Source organism: Tetrahymena thermophila (genome assembly GCF_000189635.1).
Source record: "Tetrahymena thermophila SB210 genomic scaffold scf_8254611, whole genome shotgun sequence".
In the NCBI taxonomy this organism is placed as follows: Eukaryota; Ciliophora; class Oligohymenophorea; order Hymenostomatida; family Tetrahymenidae; genus Tetrahymena; species Tetrahymena thermophila.
In genome coordinates, this window is record NW_002476381.1 from 289,753 (window position 1) to 312,278 (window position 22,526).

At 19.8% G+C, this 22,526-nt stretch overlaps 7 protein-coding genes across 7 annotated transcripts; 1 reads left to right on the forward strand and 6 right to left on the reverse strand. All coding sequences in view use genetic code 6, as the record gives it.

Moving 5' to 3' along the window:
- Positions 1 to 915: 915 nt before the first annotated feature.
- On the reverse strand, positions 916 to 1,248 carry TTHERM_00480150 (hypothetical protein; the record flags this gene model as incomplete). The annotated part of the gene is made up of 1 exon (XM_001017425.3): positions 916 to 1,248. The coding sequence occupies one exon, from the start codon at positions 1,246 to 1,248 to the stop codon at positions 916 to 918; it is 333 nt and encodes a 110-aa protein (XP_001017425.1).
- Positions 1,249 to 3,165: 1,917 nt separating this feature from the next.
- TTHERM_00480160 (hypothetical protein) lies at positions 3,166 to 3,492 on the reverse strand (the record flags this gene model as incomplete). The annotated part of the gene is made up of 1 exon (XM_001017426.1): positions 3,166 to 3,492. The coding sequence occupies one exon, from the start codon at positions 3,490 to 3,492 to the stop codon at positions 3,166 to 3,168; it is 327 nt and encodes a 108-aa protein (XP_001017426.1).
- Positions 3,493 to 5,319: 1,827 nt separating this feature from the next.
- On the reverse strand, positions 5,320 to 5,655 carry TTHERM_00481170 (transmembrane protein, putative; the record flags this gene model as incomplete). The annotated part of the gene is made up of 1 exon (XM_001017428.1): positions 5,320 to 5,655. One exon carries the CDS (start codon positions 5,653 to 5,655, stop codon positions 5,320 to 5,322), a length of 336 nt encoding a protein of 111 aa, XP_001017428.1.
- Positions 5,656 to 7,284: 1,629 nt separating this feature from the next.
- Positions 7,285 to 7,552, reverse strand: TTHERM_000481179 (transmembrane protein, putative; the record flags this gene model as incomplete). Its single annotated transcript, XM_012797947.1, has 2 exons — positions 7,285 to 7,392; positions 7,469 to 7,552. The coding sequence occupies 2 exons, from the start codon at positions 7,550 to 7,552 to the stop codon at positions 7,285 to 7,287; spliced, it is 192 nt and encodes a 63-aa protein (XP_012653401.1).
- A 1,832-nt stretch (positions 7,553 to 9,384) lies between these two features.
- On the reverse strand, positions 9,385 to 9,567 carry TTHERM_00481180 (hypothetical protein; the record flags this gene model as incomplete). The annotated part of the gene is made up of 1 exon (XM_001017429.1): positions 9,385 to 9,567. One exon carries the CDS (start codon positions 9,565 to 9,567, stop codon positions 9,385 to 9,387), a length of 183 nt encoding a protein of 60 aa, XP_001017429.1.
- A 596-nt stretch (positions 9,568 to 10,163) lies between these two features.
- Positions 10,164 to 14,877, reverse strand: TTHERM_00481190 (transmembrane protein, putative). The gene is made up of 3 exons (XM_001017430.2): positions 11,152 to 14,877; positions 10,862 to 11,060; positions 10,164 to 10,803 (listed from the first exon to the last, which is right to left on the reverse strand). Exons 1-3 carry the CDS (start codon positions 14,801 to 14,803, stop codon positions 10,236 to 10,238), a joined length of 4,419 nt encoding a protein of 1,472 aa, XP_001017430.2. The 5' UTR covers positions 14,804 to 14,877; the 3' UTR covers positions 10,164 to 10,235.
- Positions 14,878 to 15,971: 1,094 nt separating this feature from the next.
- TTHERM_00481200 (hypothetical protein) lies at positions 15,972 to 17,108 on the forward strand (the record flags this gene model as incomplete). Its single annotated transcript, XM_001017431.1, has 3 exons — positions 15,972 to 16,217; positions 16,881 to 16,935; positions 17,077 to 17,108. 3 exons carry the CDS (start codon positions 15,972 to 15,974, stop codon positions 17,106 to 17,108), a joined length of 333 nt encoding a protein of 110 aa, XP_001017431.1.
- Positions 17,109 to 22,526: the final 5,418 nt, after the last annotated feature.

A 22,526-nucleotide genomic window follows, 5' to 3' on the forward strand; every position in this document is an offset into this window, starting at 1 on the left:
TAAATTGCTTTAGGATTTAAAGGATAGGAATCAATTTTTTTATTTATAACATCAAAAATTTATTTTTCAAAATGAAACCAGTAAAAAATATTTACATATCGAATTTTTAATGGTTTTTAGATCTTTAATAATAAGAAGTCATAAAATTAGTTAGATATAAAACTTAAGATTAAAATCGTGTTTTTCATAAAATTTAAAATTAGTTTTATATGATATTATTGTAGAATTTTTATTTACATTTATAAAATTAAATTTCAAATTAAGAAAGATAACCATCCAAAATTATCATATTTAACCAAGAGATCTATTTAAATTATTATATTCATCTAATAATAATTTAATTACCTTGAATAAGAAGCATAAAAAAAATATACATTAATTTAATTTTATCATTAACTGTATTTTAAGTTTTAAAGATATTTAATATTATGAAATATTTAAATAAAAAAATTGATTAAATGTCTTAAAGTTTAAAATTAATTTATCCCTTAATATATCTATTTATTTTATATATTTTTGATATTTATTTTATTTTAATGATTATAATTTTTAAAAATAAAATTAAATAGATAAAGCAAAATAAACAAAAGAGTGCTTTATAAAAAAAAACAAATAAAAATAGTATTGATAAACAAATTTCTAAATTTTTAAAAGCTAAAAAGGATATTTTGTATTATTTCATAATCGCTTATTAATTCAAAAATGAATAAGTTAAAATTAGTCTAAATTATTTGATTTTAAATAAATGGATTTATTTAGATGGAAACTTTAAAATTTGATAAAAAAAAAATGATTTTATTATTCAAAAGATAAAAAATAATTATAATTTTTTATAAATCATAACATAAATTGTAATATATATAATTATTTATAATATTGATTTTAATATAAAAATCTTCATTTATTTATCATCTATCAATTTCCATAGCAATTAAGGCTCAAAGGTTAGCAACTCATCCAATACCAACCGTCACCACCATCCGAAAGTCCTAAATTACAGCATATATATCTTCCATAATAGTAGTAACTAACATTGTTACCAAAACTAGCTGTACAGGCTCTCATACATTGAATGTTGTCTCTATAGTATATGGTAGGATTATATGAAGTAGATTCTAATCCACTTTCTAACAAAATAGGTATATCTTGGGTTTCATCTGGATCAATTTTTCTAATTTACTTTTTAGACTCTACAAATGATACTAAGAGAGCAGAAGCAACTATCAATATTATTAAGCTTTTTCTCATATCTTTCAGATTTAGTTATTTTATCTTTTAATAAATAATTATAACATTGTTGCTTAGTTTTTTTAATTTAAATTTGTTAAAATTATAAAACGTATTTTTTTTCAATAGAAGCAATAAGTATTTTTTTGTTTTTTTGTTTTTCGTTTCTAATTAAAAATATTCTCCAGTTAAATAAATTTCTAATTTAAACAGGAGGAAATTGAGAGAAAATACATTGTTTGTTTATTAAACTAATCAAATTGATTTCAAAAACAATATTTTAAAACAGATTTTTATTTTAAGATAATTTTTGATATATTTCAGAATTGATTGATGAATATTATTTGATAAAAAATAAATTAATAAATAGATTATCTCATCCAAAGATAATTAATTAATAGTTGAATTATGACGTAACAATATTAATTATTCTATAACTTTAAGTATTTGAAAAAAAATTATTGACAAGCCAAAACTAACAAAAGTCATAATATTTATATACATATATAACATACGAAATTTATAATTTTATATTATATTTTTTTAAAATTTAATGAGCAATCACTTATCCAAGAATAACAAATTGAAATATTTTACTATTTGCTTTTAAAAATACATGATTATATAAATGAAGTAATTTAAATAATTTATGCCACAAAAAATTTAGTTATCGAATTATATACTGTAAATATAAAATCAATCTCACGTATCTTCTTAATTTTTTTATAAATTGGATCAAGCTTGTATGGATTAATAAATTCAATCCAAAATAGAGTAAATGAGTCCATTTTTCTCAACAATTATTTAGCTAAATACAAATTCTATGTCTTATAGCTAAATTAAGATATACATCCATCAAATAACTCACACTTTGATTGCGAAAATCTAATTGAATATACATTAATCCATTTTAATAATTTTCACTAGAAAAATACATTTATTAACATTAAAAAATAAAAAAATTAGAAAAAGGATTAAGTATTTTCAGTAATTTGTGATTTTGAGAGCTAAATTTTCTTCTTTTTCTTCATTCATCATAATGAAATAAATAAATCAGCTCATTTTATCTTTGCGCCTTTATTATTTTTAACACACTCATAAAATATATAATTGATAATGTTAGTAAATATTAAATTATTGAAAATATTTTTTAGTCAATTTAAATGCTTAAACGAGATTAAATAGAAAAAATATCAAAAATATATGTATAACTCTACCAAATACTAGGCATGTAGATGATAAATATGCTCTTTTAATTATTTAAGATAAAATCTTTCATATATTATTTATATATTATATAAGAGGCGATTCCACACAGGTCTCCTTATTTTTACCTATATATTTTACCCTATATATTTTATATATAAAATTTTTAATGGTTTTAAGAACCGTAAATAATAAGAAGTGATATAACTAACACATTAGATATAAAACTTAAGATTATAAATGTATTTTTTATAAAATTTTAAAACATAGTTTAATTGTAGAATTTTTATTTATATTTCTTAAAACTAAATTTTAAAATAAGAAAGATAATCATTCAAAAGTATCACATTTAACCTAAAGAAATTGTTAATTTAGTATATCTGTCTAACAATAGTTTAAAAATCTTGAAATAAAAAGAATATAAAAATTCATTTAATTTTATAAATAGCTGTAATTTAAGTATTAAAGATTAACAAAGTAAAACAAATTTCATTATTTTTACAAGGTAAAAAAGATATTTTTTATTATGTAATATTAGTTAATTAATTAAAAAATGAATAAGTCTAAATTATTTTCTTAAGAGATATCTTTAAAATTTGATTAAAAAAAAAGAAATATTTTATTCTTCAAAAGTAAAAAAATAATCATAATTTTTTATAAATCATAACATAATATATATATTTATTTATATTACTGATTTTAATATAAGAATCTTTATTTATTTATAATCAATCAATTTCCTTAGCAATCAAGGATTAAAGGTTTGCAACTCATCCATAACCAACCATTACTATCATTAGTATACCCTAACTAACAGCAAATATATCTTTATTAAATAGTGTAATAAAGACTGTTACTATATTTAGCTGCGCATGCTCTAAAACATGCAGAGTTGTCTTTTGTATAAAAGGTACCACTAGCTAAAGAAGTATCTAAACCATTTTCAATTAAAATTTTCATATCTTTAGGTGGACTGTATTTAGTAATTTCCTAATTAGACTCCACAAATGATACTAGGAAAGCAGAAGCAATTATCAATATTATTAAGCTTTGTCTCATATCTTTTAGATTTATTTATTTTATCTTTTAATAAATAATTATAACATTGTTGCTTAGTTTTTTGTAATTTAAATTTGTTAAAATTATAAAACGTATTTTTTTCAATAGAAACAGTAATTATTTTTTTGTTTTTTTGGTTTTTCGTTACAAATTAAAAATATTCTGCAGTGAAGTAAATTTTCAATTTAAACACAAAGAAATTGAGAGAAAATACATTGTTTATTAATAAATTTGACAAAACCAATCAAATTTAATACAAAAACAAATTTTTGTTTTAAGACAATTTTTGATATTTATAAAGCTTGATGAATACTATTTGGTTAAAAAGAAATTAGTAAATAGATTAGTTCTTCTTCAGATAATTAAGAGTTGGAATTATGACGTAACCATATTAATTATTCTATAACTTAAAGTATTTGAAAAAAATAAGGTATCTACTACCCAAAACAAACAAAATTCATAATATATATATATAATACGAAATTTACAATTTTTTTTACGTTATTTTAGTCTTTTAAAGTCTAATGTGCTATTTAAGAATAAAAAATAGAATATTTAATTTTTGATTTCAAAAATATATGATCCTATAAATAAAGTAATTTAAATAATTTATGTCACAAAAAATTAAGTTATCGAATTTTATGCTGTAAGTATAAAATCGGTCTTATGCAATTTCTCAAGTTTTTTATAAATTGGATCTCAGTTGCTATGGATTAATAAAATAAATCCTAAATAGAGTATATGAGTCCATTTTTTTAAACAATTATTTAGCTAAATACAAATGCTATTTCTGAGCTAAATTAAGAAATCCATCCATCTTATAACTCACACTTTACTTGCAAAAATCAAATTAAATATATGTTAATCCATTTTAATAATTTTCACTAGAAAAATACATTATTAAGCATTAAAAATAAAAAAATTAGAAAAAAGATTAAGTATTTTTAGTAATTTTAATTATGAGCTCTAAGTTTTCTTCTTCTTATTCATTAATCAATATATATGGAATATATTCACCAGCTCTTTTCATGTTTGCGGCTTTATTATTTTTAACGCAATCATAAAACATTTGATTAAACTTGTAAGCAAATATTTATCATTAATGATACGTTTCAGTCAATTTAAATATACAAAATAGAAAAAATGTCAAAAATATATATAACTCTACAAAATATTAGGCATTTTAAATGATAAATATATTCTTTTAATTATTTAAGATAAAAATATTTTATATACTATCTATATAATATATTGTAGGTGGTTCCGCATAGGATTCTTTATTTTACCCAAAATATTTCAATTAATAAAATTTAATAAGAAAGATAACAATTCAAAAGTATTACACTTCTTGACCAAAAAATATAGTTAATATAGTATATCTGTGGAATAATAATTTAATTACCTTGAATAAAAATTATATTAAAAAATATATATTCATTTTATTTTATAAATAAATGTTATTTAACTATTAAAGGTATTTAAAATTAAAACAAATTAAGATAAAATAAAAAAAAAATACTATCTAGCTATTTAAGTATATAAATAAAGTAAAATTAATAAACTAATTTCTTTATTTTACAAACTAAAAAGGATATTTTTATTATGTAGTAATTTCTTATTAATTCAAAAATGAATAAGTCTAAAATATTTATTTCTTTAAGTATGTCAGTGATATCTTAAAAATTGTATTAAAAAGATATTTTTGTTTTTCAAAATTCAAAAGATAAAAAAGGTTTTTTTATTTTTATAAATCGTAATACAAATTTTAACATATATTTATATATATTATTGATTTTGATATAAGTATATTCATTTATTTTTCTCCAATCAATAATCTCCTTTGCATTTAAGGACTTAAGGATAGCATTCCATATAATACCAATCGTAGTAAGGATTAGTAAGTCCTATATGACAGCACATATATAATTGATATTAGTAGTAATATAGACTGTTACCATGAACAGTTTCGCAAGCACTAAAACAATCATCATTGTAAGCATTGTAAAAGGTAACTGAAATTGAAGATGATTCTAATTAACTTTGATTTAAAAGTGGCATCTATCTGACTTCTTCGTATTTTTATTTTCTAATTTACTTTTTAGACTCTACAAAAGATACTAAAAGTGCAGAAGCAATTATCAATATTACTAAGGTTTTTCTCATTTATTTCTGATTTATTTATTTTATCTTTTAATAAATAATTATTATATTTTTGCTTAGTTTTTTATAATTTAAATTTATTAAATTTATAAAACGTATTTTTTTCATTTTAAAGATTAAATGTTTTTTTGTTTTTCGTTTCTAATTAATTTTTAAAAATACTCTCAAGTGAAGTCAATTTAGAATTAAAAGAGAATGAAATTGAGAGAAAATACATTGTTTATTTAAGTATCTGCCTAAACTAATCAAATTGATTTCAAAAACAATACTTTAAAACAGATTTTTTATTTTAAGATATTTTTTTGATATATTAATCCTTGATGAATATTATTTGGTTAAAAAGAAATTAATAAGCAGATTATTTGGTTTTAAGGTAATTAATTAATAGTTGAATTATGACGTAACAATATTAATTATTCTATAATTAAAAGTATTTGAAAAAATAAGGCATTTAGAAGCCAAACTAACAAAAATCAAAATATTTATTATATGTATTACATAAATGGAGATTAATAATTTTATATTAAAATTATTTTAGTTTTTTAAAATGTAATGTGCAATCCCTTATCTAACAATGGCATAAAGGAATATTTGATTTTTTTATTTGAAAATATGTGATAATATAAATGATGTAATTAAAATAATCTATGTTACAAAAACTAAGTTATCGAATTATGTGCTTTAAGTAAAAATCAATCTCATATATCTTGTCAAATTTTTTATAAATAGGATCTAAGTTTTTATGGATCAATAAAGTCAATTCAAATTAAGTAAATGAGTCCATTTTTCTCAATAATTATTTCGCTAACTAAAATTTTCATGTCTAATAGCTAAATGAAGAAATACATCTAAAAACTCACTTTTTGCTTTTAAATGCAAAATTGAATTGACGTTAATCCATTTTGATAATTTTCACTATTAAAACGCATTTCGAAACATTTATAATATAAAAATTAGAAAAAGTTAAGTTAATTTTGAGCACAAGCTTTTCTTCTTGTTGATTAACCATGATGAAATAAATAAATCTCTTCTTTTTATTTTTCCGCTTAAAATACTTCTAAAATGCTCATAAAATACTTGATTGAATTTGCTGGCAAATATTAATTATTGATAATATGTTTTAATCAATTTAAATGCTTCCATAATATATAAAAGAAAAAATATCAAAAATATATGTAGAACTCTACAAATTACTATGAATGTAATATAATAAATAGGTTCTTTTAATTTTTTAAGATTAAACTAATATATATACTATCTATATAATATAAAATAGGTGGTTCCACACATGGCTCCTTATTTTACTCTCTGTTTTTCAATTACAAAATATATAAATCTAAAAAGAAATCTTTTCCCTAAAATAAAGACTGAAAAAGTTATTTTGATTGATACTATATATTATTTATTTTACTAAATTTATGAGTATATTTTTTTTCTATTTTTTTCATTTTAAATTAAATTAAATTTAATCCATTCATTAAAATATAATGCTATCCAATTTATAATATTTTAATACCGAAAATAAGCAATATGTCAAAATTAATTTAGATAGATTATTATATAAATTATTTTAAACTTCATATTTTTTTGTTATTTTTAATAAAATTAAGAAAATAATTATTGTCTACTAAATCATTTATATTTATAATTAAATATATTATCTTGTAGTATTGATTTCATCATCCAGTATGCCTATTAAATAGTTCCAGCCTAAACCAAATATAACTACCATTAAAAAACCTAGAAAATAAGAATTACTAATTAAACTTAGATTATATATGTAAAGTAAATATAGCTATTAATGTATATAAATTACTATTCCATAGTAAATTGTTATCCAATAATCTATAAAATAAGTGTAATCGGCTATATTAATTGTCTCAAAAAGATTATTTTCCATTGATTAATATATAATAATATCATTATTATAAATCATTTCACTCAAATCATCAATATAACTTCAATACTTTTTAGCTTAAGTCCTTATTATAAGAAACCATTTTAAATTTAATTACAAGTGATTAAATCAAAGTTCGTTGAAATTCAAGATATATTTTTGGTAGTTTAAAATTATTGAACAAACTTCACTTTAAAATATTTTAAAGAAATAATTATAATAATCTTCAAATTATACTTAATTATTATGAATTAATTTAATAAATTATTTAGTATTTATAAACTAATATACCTTTTTATCAAGCCCTATTAATTTGTTATATTTTACATCAGCTCAACAATAGAAGTTTCTTTTTACTCGGCTTTGTATATTGTTTATAAATAGTCTTAAATTTTAATAGCTTTCAAAGAAGGGAATAATCTCATAACTAATGTAAAAGCAATAATTTCAGCTAAGCAAAGCCTTATTAAATGCTTGCTTATTAGTTTTTTTTAAATTAATAAATATTCATTTTTGTTAATTTCAAAATTCAAATAAGAGTGTTAAAAATAGTTTCAATAATTTACTGAAAAGATAGAGATAGTTTTTTTATTAATTTACATATTGCTAAGAATAATGATGTTTGCTCTAGGGTAAAACGTATTGATCAAATATGTAATCGCAAGGCCAAATAGTAAACATAAATTAAATATCTGCGATTTAGCCAATTGACTCATAGATTAATTTTTTACTTGTGATTAATTATTTAAGACATTAAAATTTTAAATCTCTCTGTGGACTATTTTATTGAAATTTTGAGTAATATGTTTTTTATATTAAAAAGCATATTTTTTATTTAGCTTGCATGGAATGTACAAATAAGTTAAGTAATCTATCTTTTTTAGATTAGATAAAAGCATAAACAGGTATGATAATTACTTGGCAAGATGCTGAAACTACTAATATAATTATTAAAAGATTATATAATTTATCTTCAAAATAAGCATTAAGATCTTCTTAAATTTATCTATATATGAATTAATTAAATATAGGAGAAGAATTAAGTTGAGAAACATCGATACTTTCGAAAAAATAAACCTTCATTGTTGAAGGTTAGCCTACTTTATATGTTTGGCTGTAGTAAAGACGATTTTACAAAGTTATGGGTTGATTAGACATTATGGCAAATAAACTTGAACCAGTTTAAGATGATTCTATTTATAGTAATATTTATAAGAAAGAATCTTTTATATCAAATAGTCTATTTATTATTAAAGAGCTGAATTTGCTTTAGCTTAGGGGGAGTCAAATTAGAATTAGTTTTATGCAACTAAACTATTAGTGTTACAGTTTATTTATAATTAGCTTATAGTGTTTAAAACATTATAAGGCCAATCAGCCTACTAAATATTATCTTATGTAGTATAAAAAGCATTAATTATTGTAGCATATTACTAAACAGTTACAGATACTAACACAGTAAAAGTTAAGAATCCAATTAGATTTATTATTTGAATACCTAGTTTTTTTATTTTGCTTTAATCATATGAATGATTATATGTTTAGTAGAAGTTGATGATTTCTCTTGATTTTGTAGAAGCATTTTCAATACTTTCTTTGATCAATAATTATTTTTTTGTTTTAACCATTTTTTAAGACTAAAAAAATTTTTCTTGACTTTCTTGAGTTTTTAAAAAATCGTTCTTGATATTTTGATCAGTTGTAGAATTGTCTTAGTAAATTTTTTATTGCAGTGGCAAGGAAGTTATTGATGTTGTTAATCGAAATTTTAAGATTATTTTCTCAAATTATTATTAAAATTTTTTGATTGACATAGAATTTTTAACTATATGTTTTCATTTTGAGGAATTCATTCTGTAAATGTGTTTTTAATTTAAATTATTTTTCTACTTGTTTAAACTCTTGATGACTTTGTTTCCTTCTTCGCTAAAAACAACCTCAAATTCTTTGTGCCTGTAGTTATCACTTAGAAATACTACTCCTGTTTTACTGATGGAGATAGCAACAAATTATTCCATAATTTTGTTGTTCCAAAATTATTGCTTCTAATTGTTTTCTTCTTATACATATTTCCGCTTTAGTATTTATGTTTGATTGTATTTGATTATATTTTCATCATTATTTTTTCTTTCATTTTATTTCTGTTGTTCTTTGATATTCTACAGCAAAATTATTATTATTTTTAATGTATATCTTTTATTGAAGTAAATTATATATTCTTGTTTAAAAATGTGATCTATCAGATTTCAGTTTCACTTATTAGTTTTTCTTCTAGGAGCTCACTCTTTTTCCTTATCCTATAATTATTTATTATTATATTTTATCTTATTTTTTTTTTTTTTTGCTATTAGAGTCATTCTTTGTGATCTCATTATTATTATTTTTAGTTTCTTAAGACTATTTTCCTATAATTTTATAAATTCTATATATAAAATTATTTAAAAAGAATATTTTTTATTTAAAAACCTAGCTATACTTATGTAATTAAACATCTTAAAATATAACACAAAGTATGTTATTTGTTTTTGTTACTTTACATAAAAAATTTTTCAATTTTTTTTTATTTTAAAATAAACTAAATCCATGTATTAAAATAAAATTTTATCATTTTATTATCCTTTAATTCCTGAGATAGCAATATATCAAAATTAATTTACATAGATTATTACATAAATTATTTTAAATTTCATATTTTTTTGTTATTTTTAATAAAATTGAGAATATAATTATTGTCTACTAAATCATTTATATTTATAACTTAAATATATTATCTTGTGGTGTTGATTTCTTCATTCAGTATGCCTATCAAGCAGTTCCAACCTAAACCAAATATAATTACCATCAAAACGACCTAGAAAATCAGAAGAGCTAATTAAACTTAGATTATATATGTATAGTAATAATTGCTATTAATTTATATAAATTACTATTGCATAGTTAATGTTTATCCTATATAATCTACAAAATAAGTGTAATCGGTGATATTAAATGTATTAAAAAGATTATTTTGCATTGATTAAAGTAAATTAGTATCATTAGTATAAATTATTTCAGTCAAATCATCAATATAACTTAAATACTTTTGAATTGATAGCTTAAGTCCTTATTTTAAGAAACCATTTTAAATTTAATTACAAGTGGTTAAATCAAAACTTGTTGCATTTAAGATATATTCTTGGTAATTTAAAATTATTGAACAAACATCACTTTAAAATATTTAAAAGAAATAATTATCATAATCTTCACCATTATACCTAATTATAATGAATTAAATTATTAAATAAATTATTTAATGTATATAAACTAATATACCTTTTTATCAAGCCCTATTAATTTGTTATATTTTACATCAACTCACCAATAGAAGGTTCTTTTTACTTGACATTATCTATTGTGTATAAATAGTCTTAAACTTTAATAGCCTTCAAAGAAGGGTATAATCTCATAACCAATGTAAACGCAGTCATTCCAGCACTATTGTAAACGAAGTCTCTTAATTATCCAATGCTTGCTAATTAATTTTTTAAAATATATAAATGTTCATTTTTTGTTGTTTTCATATTTTAAAAATAAAAGTGGTAAAAATAAATTTAATAATTTACTGAAAAGATAGAGATCGTTTCTTTATTAATTTACATATTGTTAAGAAATAATGGTGTTTGCTATAGGGTAAAGTGAAATGATCAAATATGTAATAAAAAGGCCAAATAGTAAACATAAATTAAATCTCTATGATTTAGCCAATTGACTCATCGATTACTTTTTAACTTGAGATTAATCATAATTATTTAAGACATTAAAATTTTAAATCTCTACAGGAACTATTTTAATGAAATTTTGAGTAATTTTGTTTGAGTAATATGTTTGTTTTATATTAAAAAGCATATTTTTTATTTAGCTTGCAGGGAATGTACAAAATAAGTTAAGTATTATATCTTTTTTAGATTAGATAAAAGCATACACAGGTATAATAATTACTAAACAAGATGCTGAAACTACTAATATAATGATTAGAAGATTATATAATTTATCTTCAACAGAAGTATTAAGATTTTCTTAAATTTAATTGAACTAATTTTCCAATTTTTAAATACCATCTACGAAATTTGGTAGATTAATAATAGTCATATATTCATTGAATTTAGCTCCAGGAGAAATAGCTTATCTATATATGAATTAATTAAATATAATAGAAGAATAAAGTAGAGAAACATTGATGCTCTCCGTAAAATAACCCTACCTTGTTGAAGACTAGCCTACTTTATTTGTTTGGTTGTAATAAAGAGGATTTTAGAAAGTAATTGGTTGATTAGACATTATTTCAAATAAACTTGAGCCAGTATTAGATGATTCCATTTATAATAATATTTGTAAGAAAGAATCTTTTATATTGAATAATCTATTTATAATTAAAGAACTGAATGTGCTTTATTTTTAGGGAGAATCAAATTAGAATTAATTTTATGCAACTAAACTATTTGTGTTACTGTTTATTTATAATTAGCTTATAGTGTTTAAAACATTATAAGGCCAATCAGCCTACTAAATATTATCTTATGTTATATTAAAAGCATTAATTATTGTTACATATTGCTAAACAGTTACAGATACTAACACTGCAAAAGTTAAGAATCCAATAAGATTTATTATTTGCATACCTAGTATTGTTTATTTAGTTTTAATCATATGAATGATCATACGTTTAGTAGAAGTTGATGATTCTCTTGATTTTGTAGAAGCATTTTCAATACTTTCTTTCATCAACAATTATTTTTTCAATTGTTTTTTCGTTTTAACCATTTTTTATGACTAAAAAAATTTTTCTTGACTTTCTTGAGTTTTTTAAAAATCGTTCATGATATTTTGATCAGTTGTAGATTTGTCTTAGTAAAATTTTTATTGCAGTGGCAAGGAAGTTATTGATGTTGTTTAATCGAAATTTTAAGATTACTTTCTCAAATTACTACTAAAATTTTTTAGGTTGACAAAGCTTTTTTAACTATATGAGTTATTGACTTCATTTTGAGGAATTAATTCTGTAAATGTATTTTTACTTTATTTTTTATCAAATTATTTTTCTACTTGTTTAAACTCTTGATGATTTTTATTTTCTTCTTCACTAAAAACAAACTCAAATTCTTTGTGCCTGTAGTTATCACTTAGTAATCCTACACCTGTTTATACTGATGGAGATAACAACAAATCGACTGCTTATTTTTTAAATCTTATAGATTCTAGATTGGTTTCTTTGTGCTATTCCAAATTTTACATTTGCTCAACATTTGAGGTAAGTGCTTATATTATTTCTTATTTTTCATAAAAAATTTCTTAATTTTAAATTATATCATGACTAATTTCTTCATTTTAATTTAAATTATTAATTTAGTTTTAGCTTAGTTCATTAAGTGAAATTTTGCTTTAAATAAAATCTTAGTAATTGTTATTATTTTCAATTTTATTATGGCTAAATTAATTTTATTTTAAAGTTTTTTTGTAAGTTATGTTTTCTTCTTCTATTTATTCAAGTTTTTTTTAAGAATTTAACATGAATGTTTGATTAGAATTACTTATTTTTTCAGTTAGGTTACTTCTTTATTTAAATTACTGAAAAAAGGTGTTGGATTTATTTTTAACAACCTGCTATTCACCAGTTATAGATGATGCATATTAAGGCCCACTGTTATGTAAATATTTTAAATACTTTGATTAAAACTAGGAAATAATTTAATCAAAGTATTGATTTGAATAAGCTAGTTAATATATTTCATGATTTTCTTTAAGATGCTATAGAATTTGAAAACCATTTTAATATTGGTTTAAACTTCTTATATTAGTGATCTATAAATAGTTTATATTAGGAAAATATTTATACTATGTAGATTAAATTTTTATATCCATCAAGTAATATATATATTGTCTTTCGCCAATATATTTTTATATATTCTTAGCCATCGTAGAACTTAAGCTTATAGAATCTGCCTTTCTAGACTCAAGCATCATCATAAATTCAAACTCGAATTCATATTGGTCTTCAATACCTTCCTTTTTATTATCTTAATCTTATTATATATCATTTGCTTAATAATTCTCAATTGTTTTATTCTTTGCATGATCAAATTTATTTTAAAAATTGTTATTTTCTTTTTATCTTTTGATGTATTCTAAAAATGGAAAAATGTTTGTTAAATTATAATTTTTATCAAGCTTGATATTCTGAAAAATCGATTACTATAAATCTTAAGTTATTCCTATAAAATGGTTATCAGTAGTATTGTACATTATATATTCTGATTTATTCTTTAATATTTTAAACAGGGAGCTGAAACCTATTTTTTGTATTTCAAAACTGTAATTCAACCTCAAAGTTAATTATGTTGGAATTATAAACCCATTAGATGTCTACACAAATATTATTTTATTCATTAAATTATTATTAAGTAGATTATTATCTTAAAAGTAATTAAAGATATAATATTTATGATTTTATGGCAATAATGTATTTTGAGGCATAAATTATTCCACATTTTTTCCATAAATTTCTTTTTGACTTGTTTATAAAATTTCATAAAAGTTCTTAGAAGCATTTTAAATTACCAAACGATAATTTTCATCTATTGTTGCAAATAAGCAAAAAGTATTCTCATCAAATATATTTTAACTAGATAATTCAATTTCATCCATAGCTTATTTTTTATCATTTTCATTAAGTTTCTATTTCAATATTTTTGGATTTTAATTATTTGATGGGAAAATATTTTTGCTTTGTTTTCGTTTACTCGAAAATTAATGATCTCTGGTGAAACTATTAAAATTGACTACTATTTCATTGCTATCAAATGCCAAATTATCGATATAACAAACTTAAATAGTTATTAAATCATAGTTATAGCTATTTATTTTTTATAATGAATTTAGCTGATTGCAGAGAAAATTTTATTCTGTTCTTAAACAAGATAGATTCTTTGCTAAATCTTTAGCTTTTATTAATTTTTACTTCATCAACGATAGGAGATTTACTTTAATTCTTATTGCATAGTCCAGTTTTTCAAAAGCTCTGATAACCCTAGCTTCAAAATCAAAAACTGTTTGAATAGAGTTATTTAATTAATGGCTCTACTAGTATGTGTAATCTAATATGTTCTAATTTAGTAAGAATTGATAATGTATAGAAAATATTATTTACTTTTCTTTCATGCTCAGTTTTTTTTGTAAAATATTTGAGTATTCCATCCAATAAGATTTCATATTTTACATAACGTGAAGCAAATATACTAAGTAGAAGTATTTAAATTGTTTTGATTTACTATTTTAACTTAGATTTTTTAAAAACTCCTTCAAGTATATTTTTAAACTTCCATTTTCATCATTTAATTGGCTTGATTCTTATAGTTCTTAAAGTTTTTATTCTTCTTCTTGTTATCTTTAGATCATAGTGCGAAAAAATAATCTTTAAGACAATTTTGCTTTATTATTGGTTTAATTTATTATTGAGTGTTCATTTTTTAATTCTTGTTTTTAAATAATCAAACCTAATATAATTATTCTCCTTCTTAAGTTAGCTTGCAAACTATCACTTTCTTCTTATGTAATATAGTTTATTACATTTTATATCTGACATAAATCAAGCTAAAATTAATTATCAAGTATTTTCTGTAATATTGTTTTACCATTTTCGCTAAAATAAAAATGAAGCAATCTTGCAATTTTATAGCTTAAAGGAATTAGTATAAATATTGACAAAGTAAAAATGCTTGAATAATAGTTTGAAAAATATACTAATGTTGTAGTTAAAGATAAAATAGCAAGATAACAATTTGAGAATAAGTTCCAAAATTAAATTTATTCAAAATAATATGGACAGATCTTTATAGAATATAAGGTGGAAATTAGGTAATAAAACAAAAGAAAAATGATATCTACTCCATGAGTATTGATAACTAGCGATAATATTAGATACTCTAATAAAAAATATAAGAATGTGATATTCACAAAAGGTTTCGCCTTGAAGTCTTGCTGTTACATATTATATTCATAATCGCTATCGGTTTTTATTATTCCTATTTTAATTAAAAAAGATATAATTATCATTTGATATAGAAAATAAATGTTCAATCTACCTATAAATATTGATAATATTAGATTAATTATCTATATTGTTGTTATTTATTAGTTAGATATTGAAAAGTAGAATATTGGAATTAATAGACATGATTAATAAATTTCTATTATTAAACTGAATAACCAATTCAAAATATTGTGTTCTTTTCTTATTAAAAACTTATTCGCTTCATTATCATTTATTTAATCTATTTTTAAAGCCTATGCTTATAAACTGCTTTATGAGATATCTCTATAGTATTTAATGAGGAATTTAACATATTAAAACAATAAATATAATAGGATAACACTATTTAAGGCTAAAATGAGAATACTAAGTATTTAAATTGTATTTTTATCTTAAAGATATTCAGTAATACTTGTTTAGCCCATAGAATTCAAGATACTATCTTTTTCTTGCATGGATTAATACACTCCTTCTTAAATACTGAAAAAGAAATATTCAAATGATTTAATAAATATCATTATTTTTGTGAACAACTCATTTCTTTTAAAGGCTAAAATAATAGCTCTTAACTAAATTTAATAAAACTTCTTAGAAGCATTCAAAGTCAGCTAATATTTCTCCTTAATAATCATTTTTTGCTTTTTTATTACTATTCTAATGTATTTGGGTCTTTTGATTAATTTTAGTTATCTCTAAATATGAATTTAATTATATATTTAAATTTAATTGTATTTGTTGCAATGTATTTAAAAGCATCATTTTTAAAAAATCGAATCAACTTTTAATAAATTACCTGATTTAATTCAATTAATCAAAAACCTTCTATAATGTCATTTATTTATATTTTTTATCATTAATATTTTAAATTTTAAATTTTTGGAAACATTTTTAATTAATAATTTAATTTGTCATTTACACTTTTCCCTTTCAATTTAAGACATAATTCTGAGTAATAGCAACACAATTATCTTTTGCAAGATGATTATCAATTTTTTTATTTAAATAAATTGTAGATTAATTTAATCAAAAGAAAATTTTACATTTTTTTTTTTTACATCTATTTTATCGATATTGAAATTTAAATAGAACAATAATTAACAATGACCTTTCTTCAAATTTCAGGTTTCATAAAGAATATTTTTAAAACAGCAACCAATTTTTAAAAAATTTTAATTTTTAAGATCTCATTAGCATAAAGCTTTAAAAGGATTGAACCCTTATCTGAAATGACTCTTATTTATATTTATATTTCATTTTTTAGCTAAGCTTTTCTTCTACTTATCTTCTAAAGTTATTAAAGTATTTGGTGTTAGTAATTACTGTAAATTAAAAAAGTAAACATGATCTCATTCATTTACATTAGTTTCAAAACTATTTTAAGTAATCATAGTAATCACAGTAGATTTTTTAAAAAATATAAAAAACTATATTTTTTAAAACTTTAGTAGTATCTTCTGAGTAGAGTATTTCTTTTTTGAAGCCTAAAGCGTATGAAATGTAAATAAAAACTAATACTTTTGAATAAGAACAAAGAAATATATTTGATTCTGTTTATGTTTATTTAAATTATTATTTTTTTCTTCTTTCAAAATATGATGGAATTATTTTAAAAACTAAACATTTGAAAAACTGTTTATCGTTTGAAAAAAAACTTAAATTGATATCTAATTTGTTAAAATGGTAATAGCAATTTGATAAAAAACGAGATTTAATAAATATTTATAACATTTTATTATATTATTTTAGTAAAGAACTCTCCAAAAAAAGCATATTTTGTATAAAAGTAAAGATCAGAATAGTTTGAATTTATTGTTTAATCAAAATGAGACAAATGAAATTTCCATTTAAGATTTTTTAATTATTTAAAAATAGAATATAAAAATTAAGATATTAGATCAGTTAAATGTAATTAATTTTTTATACTAACAAATATTTATTTAGCTTATTAAAAAGTATTAATAAAATATTATTCAATTTTTAAATACAAAATCATAGATTTCAAAGAGTTTTGAAAGACTTTTTTATATTTTAGCTTTTGCCAAAAAATGATAAATTTAAAAGGAAATTTATTTTTTAAAAATGTAATTATTTGTAGGAATCATAAACTAAAAGTTTAAAAAAAGAGTAATAATTTCATAAAAATGACATATGCAAAAAATACTAAAAATGAATGAAATACCACCTTTGCCACCCCCGAAAATATAGAATGAATAAATTAGTATAAATTATAAAAGTTAAATTTAAATATTGTCAATCTGCACCTATACAGTTGGCGCTATTTTAATTTCCCTATTTACTATATTTATATCAAAAAGGTGATTTAATAATATAAATATTAGCTTTAGTCTTAAAATCAGTCATTCATAATAAAATTCTTTTATAAAATTGATTATTAATAATAGTATTAAAATTTTATAAAAATAAAGTGATTAAGACTTTATAATTCGATTTTTGAAAATATGTTTTTTAATTTCTTTTTTGTGTACATAAATTTTTATAATAGAGAGTCTCTGAAATATTAATTACAAGCTATTTTTTAAATCTTTCTTATTGACTCTTTGATTTATATCCTAAAATTTGTTTGTAATTAAAAAAGATATAAGCATTTTTGATTTTTGTAGAGTTAACAAAAGTTAAATTTAAAACCACACAAAATAAATTTGCAGTAAAGATTAAAATATTACAAAAAATAAAAAAAAATGAGAGAGATGATAGAACCATTTTAATTAAAAAAATTAGACGAAACCTACTTAATTTTTGATAGAAAAATAAAGAATAGATTAAATAGCAAATATTTTTTATAGAATTAAGATTTAAATTAATTTAAAAAATATTAAAAATTAAAACTATGCTGAATCTTAGTATTTTTATTTATTTAATTATAGTAATCCTTAATGATCATTACATACTACCAGATATATTAAAGATATGATTGTATTTCAAAAACAAAAAATTTTAATGATGAAAAGTGTAATCAATTATGGTTATTAATAAATACCTTTTTTAATCATTCTTTTTTAATAAATTTCTGGTGATTTAGTAATCAATTTATTTGTAATTACATCTTTTTTGCCAGATCTATATTTTAAATATTTTAACTAAATAGATTTGATTTCTTTTATTTATAAAACTAATTTATTCTTGTGGTATATTTTTTATTAAAAATTTTATGTGAAGACACACTTAATCACTTAGTTAAGATTATGTTTTTTTTACAAAATTTTGAAAAAAAATTTGGAATATATTTATAAAAGAAGTATTAAAGTTAATAGAATTTATTCAATTTTTAAAAAGAATTTAATTAATTTATTAAAATATTACTTTTTGAATTAGATTAATTGGTGATTGCAATAAGATCTGAATAATTTCTTAATTTTAGGTTTAATTATGTTTTTAACCTTTTATTTTTTTACGAAAACAGAAATTTGATATTTCAAAATTCATAAAAAAAGTGATGATTTCTTGATTTAAAATATAGAGTGACAACTTTTGCTTGAAAAAAGTTTTTAATAATAATTAATTGATAAAAAAATTGAATATAAAAGAAATTCTTTAATTAGATGGCCAAATTCCAACTAAAATCATAAATAAGTAGCATAGAAAATATTTATTCAAAAAGAATAAACTATTTTTTTAAATAAAATAGTATTTTTGTATATAATATCATATTCATTTGCTTAAACATTGGAAGAGATGAAATTAAGTAGCAGAGGTAATTGCAATTTTTTTAAGACTAAGTTATTTATCTCAAAATTTTAGAAATATTTTAAAGATTTATTTTATAAAAGAATAAAAACTAAAATTACAGCTTTATATCAAAAAAAATTGTAATAGATTAAAAATTATAATTTACAAATATGAATTAAGAATAAATTTTGTTTTAGTATTTTATAAAATTAGATTGAATAAATATAATAATTCACCATTGAATTTTATTTTAACAAAAATGATCAAATAAATTTTATTATCTTAATATTTTCTAGATTAAATACAAAAAAATTTTCAAAATTATAAAAATAAAAAGAAGAAGTTATTTGGCGGAGTTTTTTCATGCATTTCTAAAAGAATAAATCATAATAAATAAATTTATTTTTCAATTAAAGAATAAATATAACAAAAAAAAGCAAACGGCTCTTTGTATTCATATAACATACACAATAAATTTAAATTTTATTTAATTATTTAAATATAAAAAAAATAATTCAATTTTAAAAATAAAGTGTATATAAAATTAATATGAAAAAACTTTAAAAATTATAAAATAAAATACATACTTAAATTAATTTATATTTTAAAAAATAAATTATTTACATTTACATAAAAAAATACTGAGAATTGATATTGATAAAAATATATAAAAATAATCTAAAAAGTTAAATAAACTGTTACAAATCGATATTCAATTTTTCATAGAAATAGAGATGAAAGATGTAATTTGATAAATATTTTTTATAATTATTTTCTTAATGTGTATATCTGCTTTATTTAATTAGTGAATAAGAAGTATTTAAACACAATTCATTTTATTTTTACACCTTACATACATTAAGCAATTATAATTATAAAAATTCATAAAATAATTAATTCTATTTATTATTAGAAAATATAATCAAAGAAATCTTGGTATTTATTGTGGTAAAAACTGTAACTGTATTGTTTGTGGATGTAATTTTTAGGTAAAAATTATTATATGAATGACAAAAATTGTTATCTTTGCGATCCATCTTGTTCAACTTATTACAGGGGATCTATAACAAATTGTTTAATTTGTCCTTTTGGTTATTATTTATTTCCTAATAAATCATACAATAATTGTAATTTGAGTAATGTATATTATATAAGTGGGGTATAGTGTTTTGGTTGTGATACCTCATGTTAAAATTGTATATGAATAATCTGCAACAAATTGTTTGACTTGTTCTTCTGGTAAATAGTTAGCAGCAAATTAATCATTTTTGTATGTGATAACTGATGCTCAACTTGTAATGGAGGTTCATCAACAAATTGTTTGACTTGCCCCTCTGGTAAGTATCTATTTACCAATAATACATGCAACACCTGTAACATAAGTAATGGTTATTATATTTGTGGAATTTAATGCATTGTTTGTGATCCATAATGCCCAATTTGTAATGGATTATCAGCAACAAATTGTTTAACTTTGTTCATCTGGTAAATATTTATTTGCAAATAACTCATGTAATGTTTGCAATACTTCTAGTATTTTTTATATAAGCGGAATTTAGTGTATTTCTTGCCATCCTTCATATGCTACTTGCAATAAATTGTTTGAGTTGTCCTTCTGGTAAATATTCGTTTACAAGACACTCGTGATGCATTATAAAATAGATGATTGGACTCAGGGTTCCATTATTTTCCCTTATTTAATTCAATTATAAAATTTATATAATTAAATGAAATATAGTCCATCTGTGCTTACTCGTTTGGCGCTTTTTTAATTTTCCTATTAGACTTTTATCAAAAAGTGATTAATAATAAAAATATTAGTTTAAGTTTTAAAATCTGTCATTCATTATAAAATTTTTTATAAAATTGGTTATATAAGCTTTTTTTTGAAAATAATATCATAAAATAATTTATTTACAAATATTTAAGATGTTATACCATCTATAATTGAAAAGTATGTTTAAAAAGATTATTTTTTCATCCAATTTTTTTTTAAAAGAAAAAAAGAAAAAGTTTGTAAAAATAAAAAATTTATTAAATTCTAATTATTTTCATAACTTATTAAATTTAATTTAAAATATTTTAAATAAGTGTTTTAACTAAAATCAAAGTTATGTTATAGATACTTCATTATGTATTTGTATTTATCTGTTAAAAGTATAATTAACTATTTATTAAGCTCTGCTTGCCAAAAATATATTTTTACCAACTACTTTGAAATTAGGCAATATTTTTACTAGATTACAAAAAGTAGTAATAAGGAATTAAGTATATTAAATCTTTAATTTATATCTTAAAGTTTATTTTATAGTTAAAAGACCATAAAATTTTTAATTGTTGTAACATTAAAAGAAATTAAATTTAAAACCACACAAAATACATTTGCGGTAAAGATTAAAATATTACTAAAATGAACAAAAAAAGAGAGATTACAGAGCCATTTTAATTAAAAAAATTAGATGAAAGCTACTTAATCCTTATTGGAAAGATAAAGACTAGATTAAATACTAAATATTTTTTAATAAATTTAAGATTTAAATTGATTTAAAAAAAATAAAATCTTAATATTTTAATTTATTTAATAATAAGTAAATCAACAAATACTAATACTGGAAACATGATCTCTCTGCATTTAATGATTCTTATATACTGAAAGATCTCCTAAATCAATGATCATATTCCAAAAACAAAAAAAATTAGAGATGATAAGTGTAAATAATCTTTATTAAACTGCTTTCTTTTTTGATTGAACCATCAATTTTAAAAATGACTAAAATATGGCTTATTCATAAATATTTAAACAATTTAAGCTGATTATTAAAAAAATTAAAAGTATTAAATTTGTGTAATCTTTAAATTATTAAAATTTGCAAGCAATAAATAAATATAGATCAGCGAAAATAAAAATCTCTTTCTTTATATACTGCCTAATTATTACATTCTCCTGTAAAATTAAATTTTTTGGGTATTTTTTAATCTTTTTAGCTAAATGAAATTTATAAATTTATTTTAAAGCAAATAGACTATCTAACTGATGATTTTTACAACAAGTTAAGAAATAAAGATTTATTTGTTATGTAAAAGTGAAAATTTTAAGTTTAAAATAATTCGCTTACATATTTCTTGCTTACCTTTTTATTATATTGTATTGAAGTAAAAAAAAATATTGATAAAATATGTATTAATTTTTTTGCTGAATAAATTAATTTACTACCAAAAGGAAAT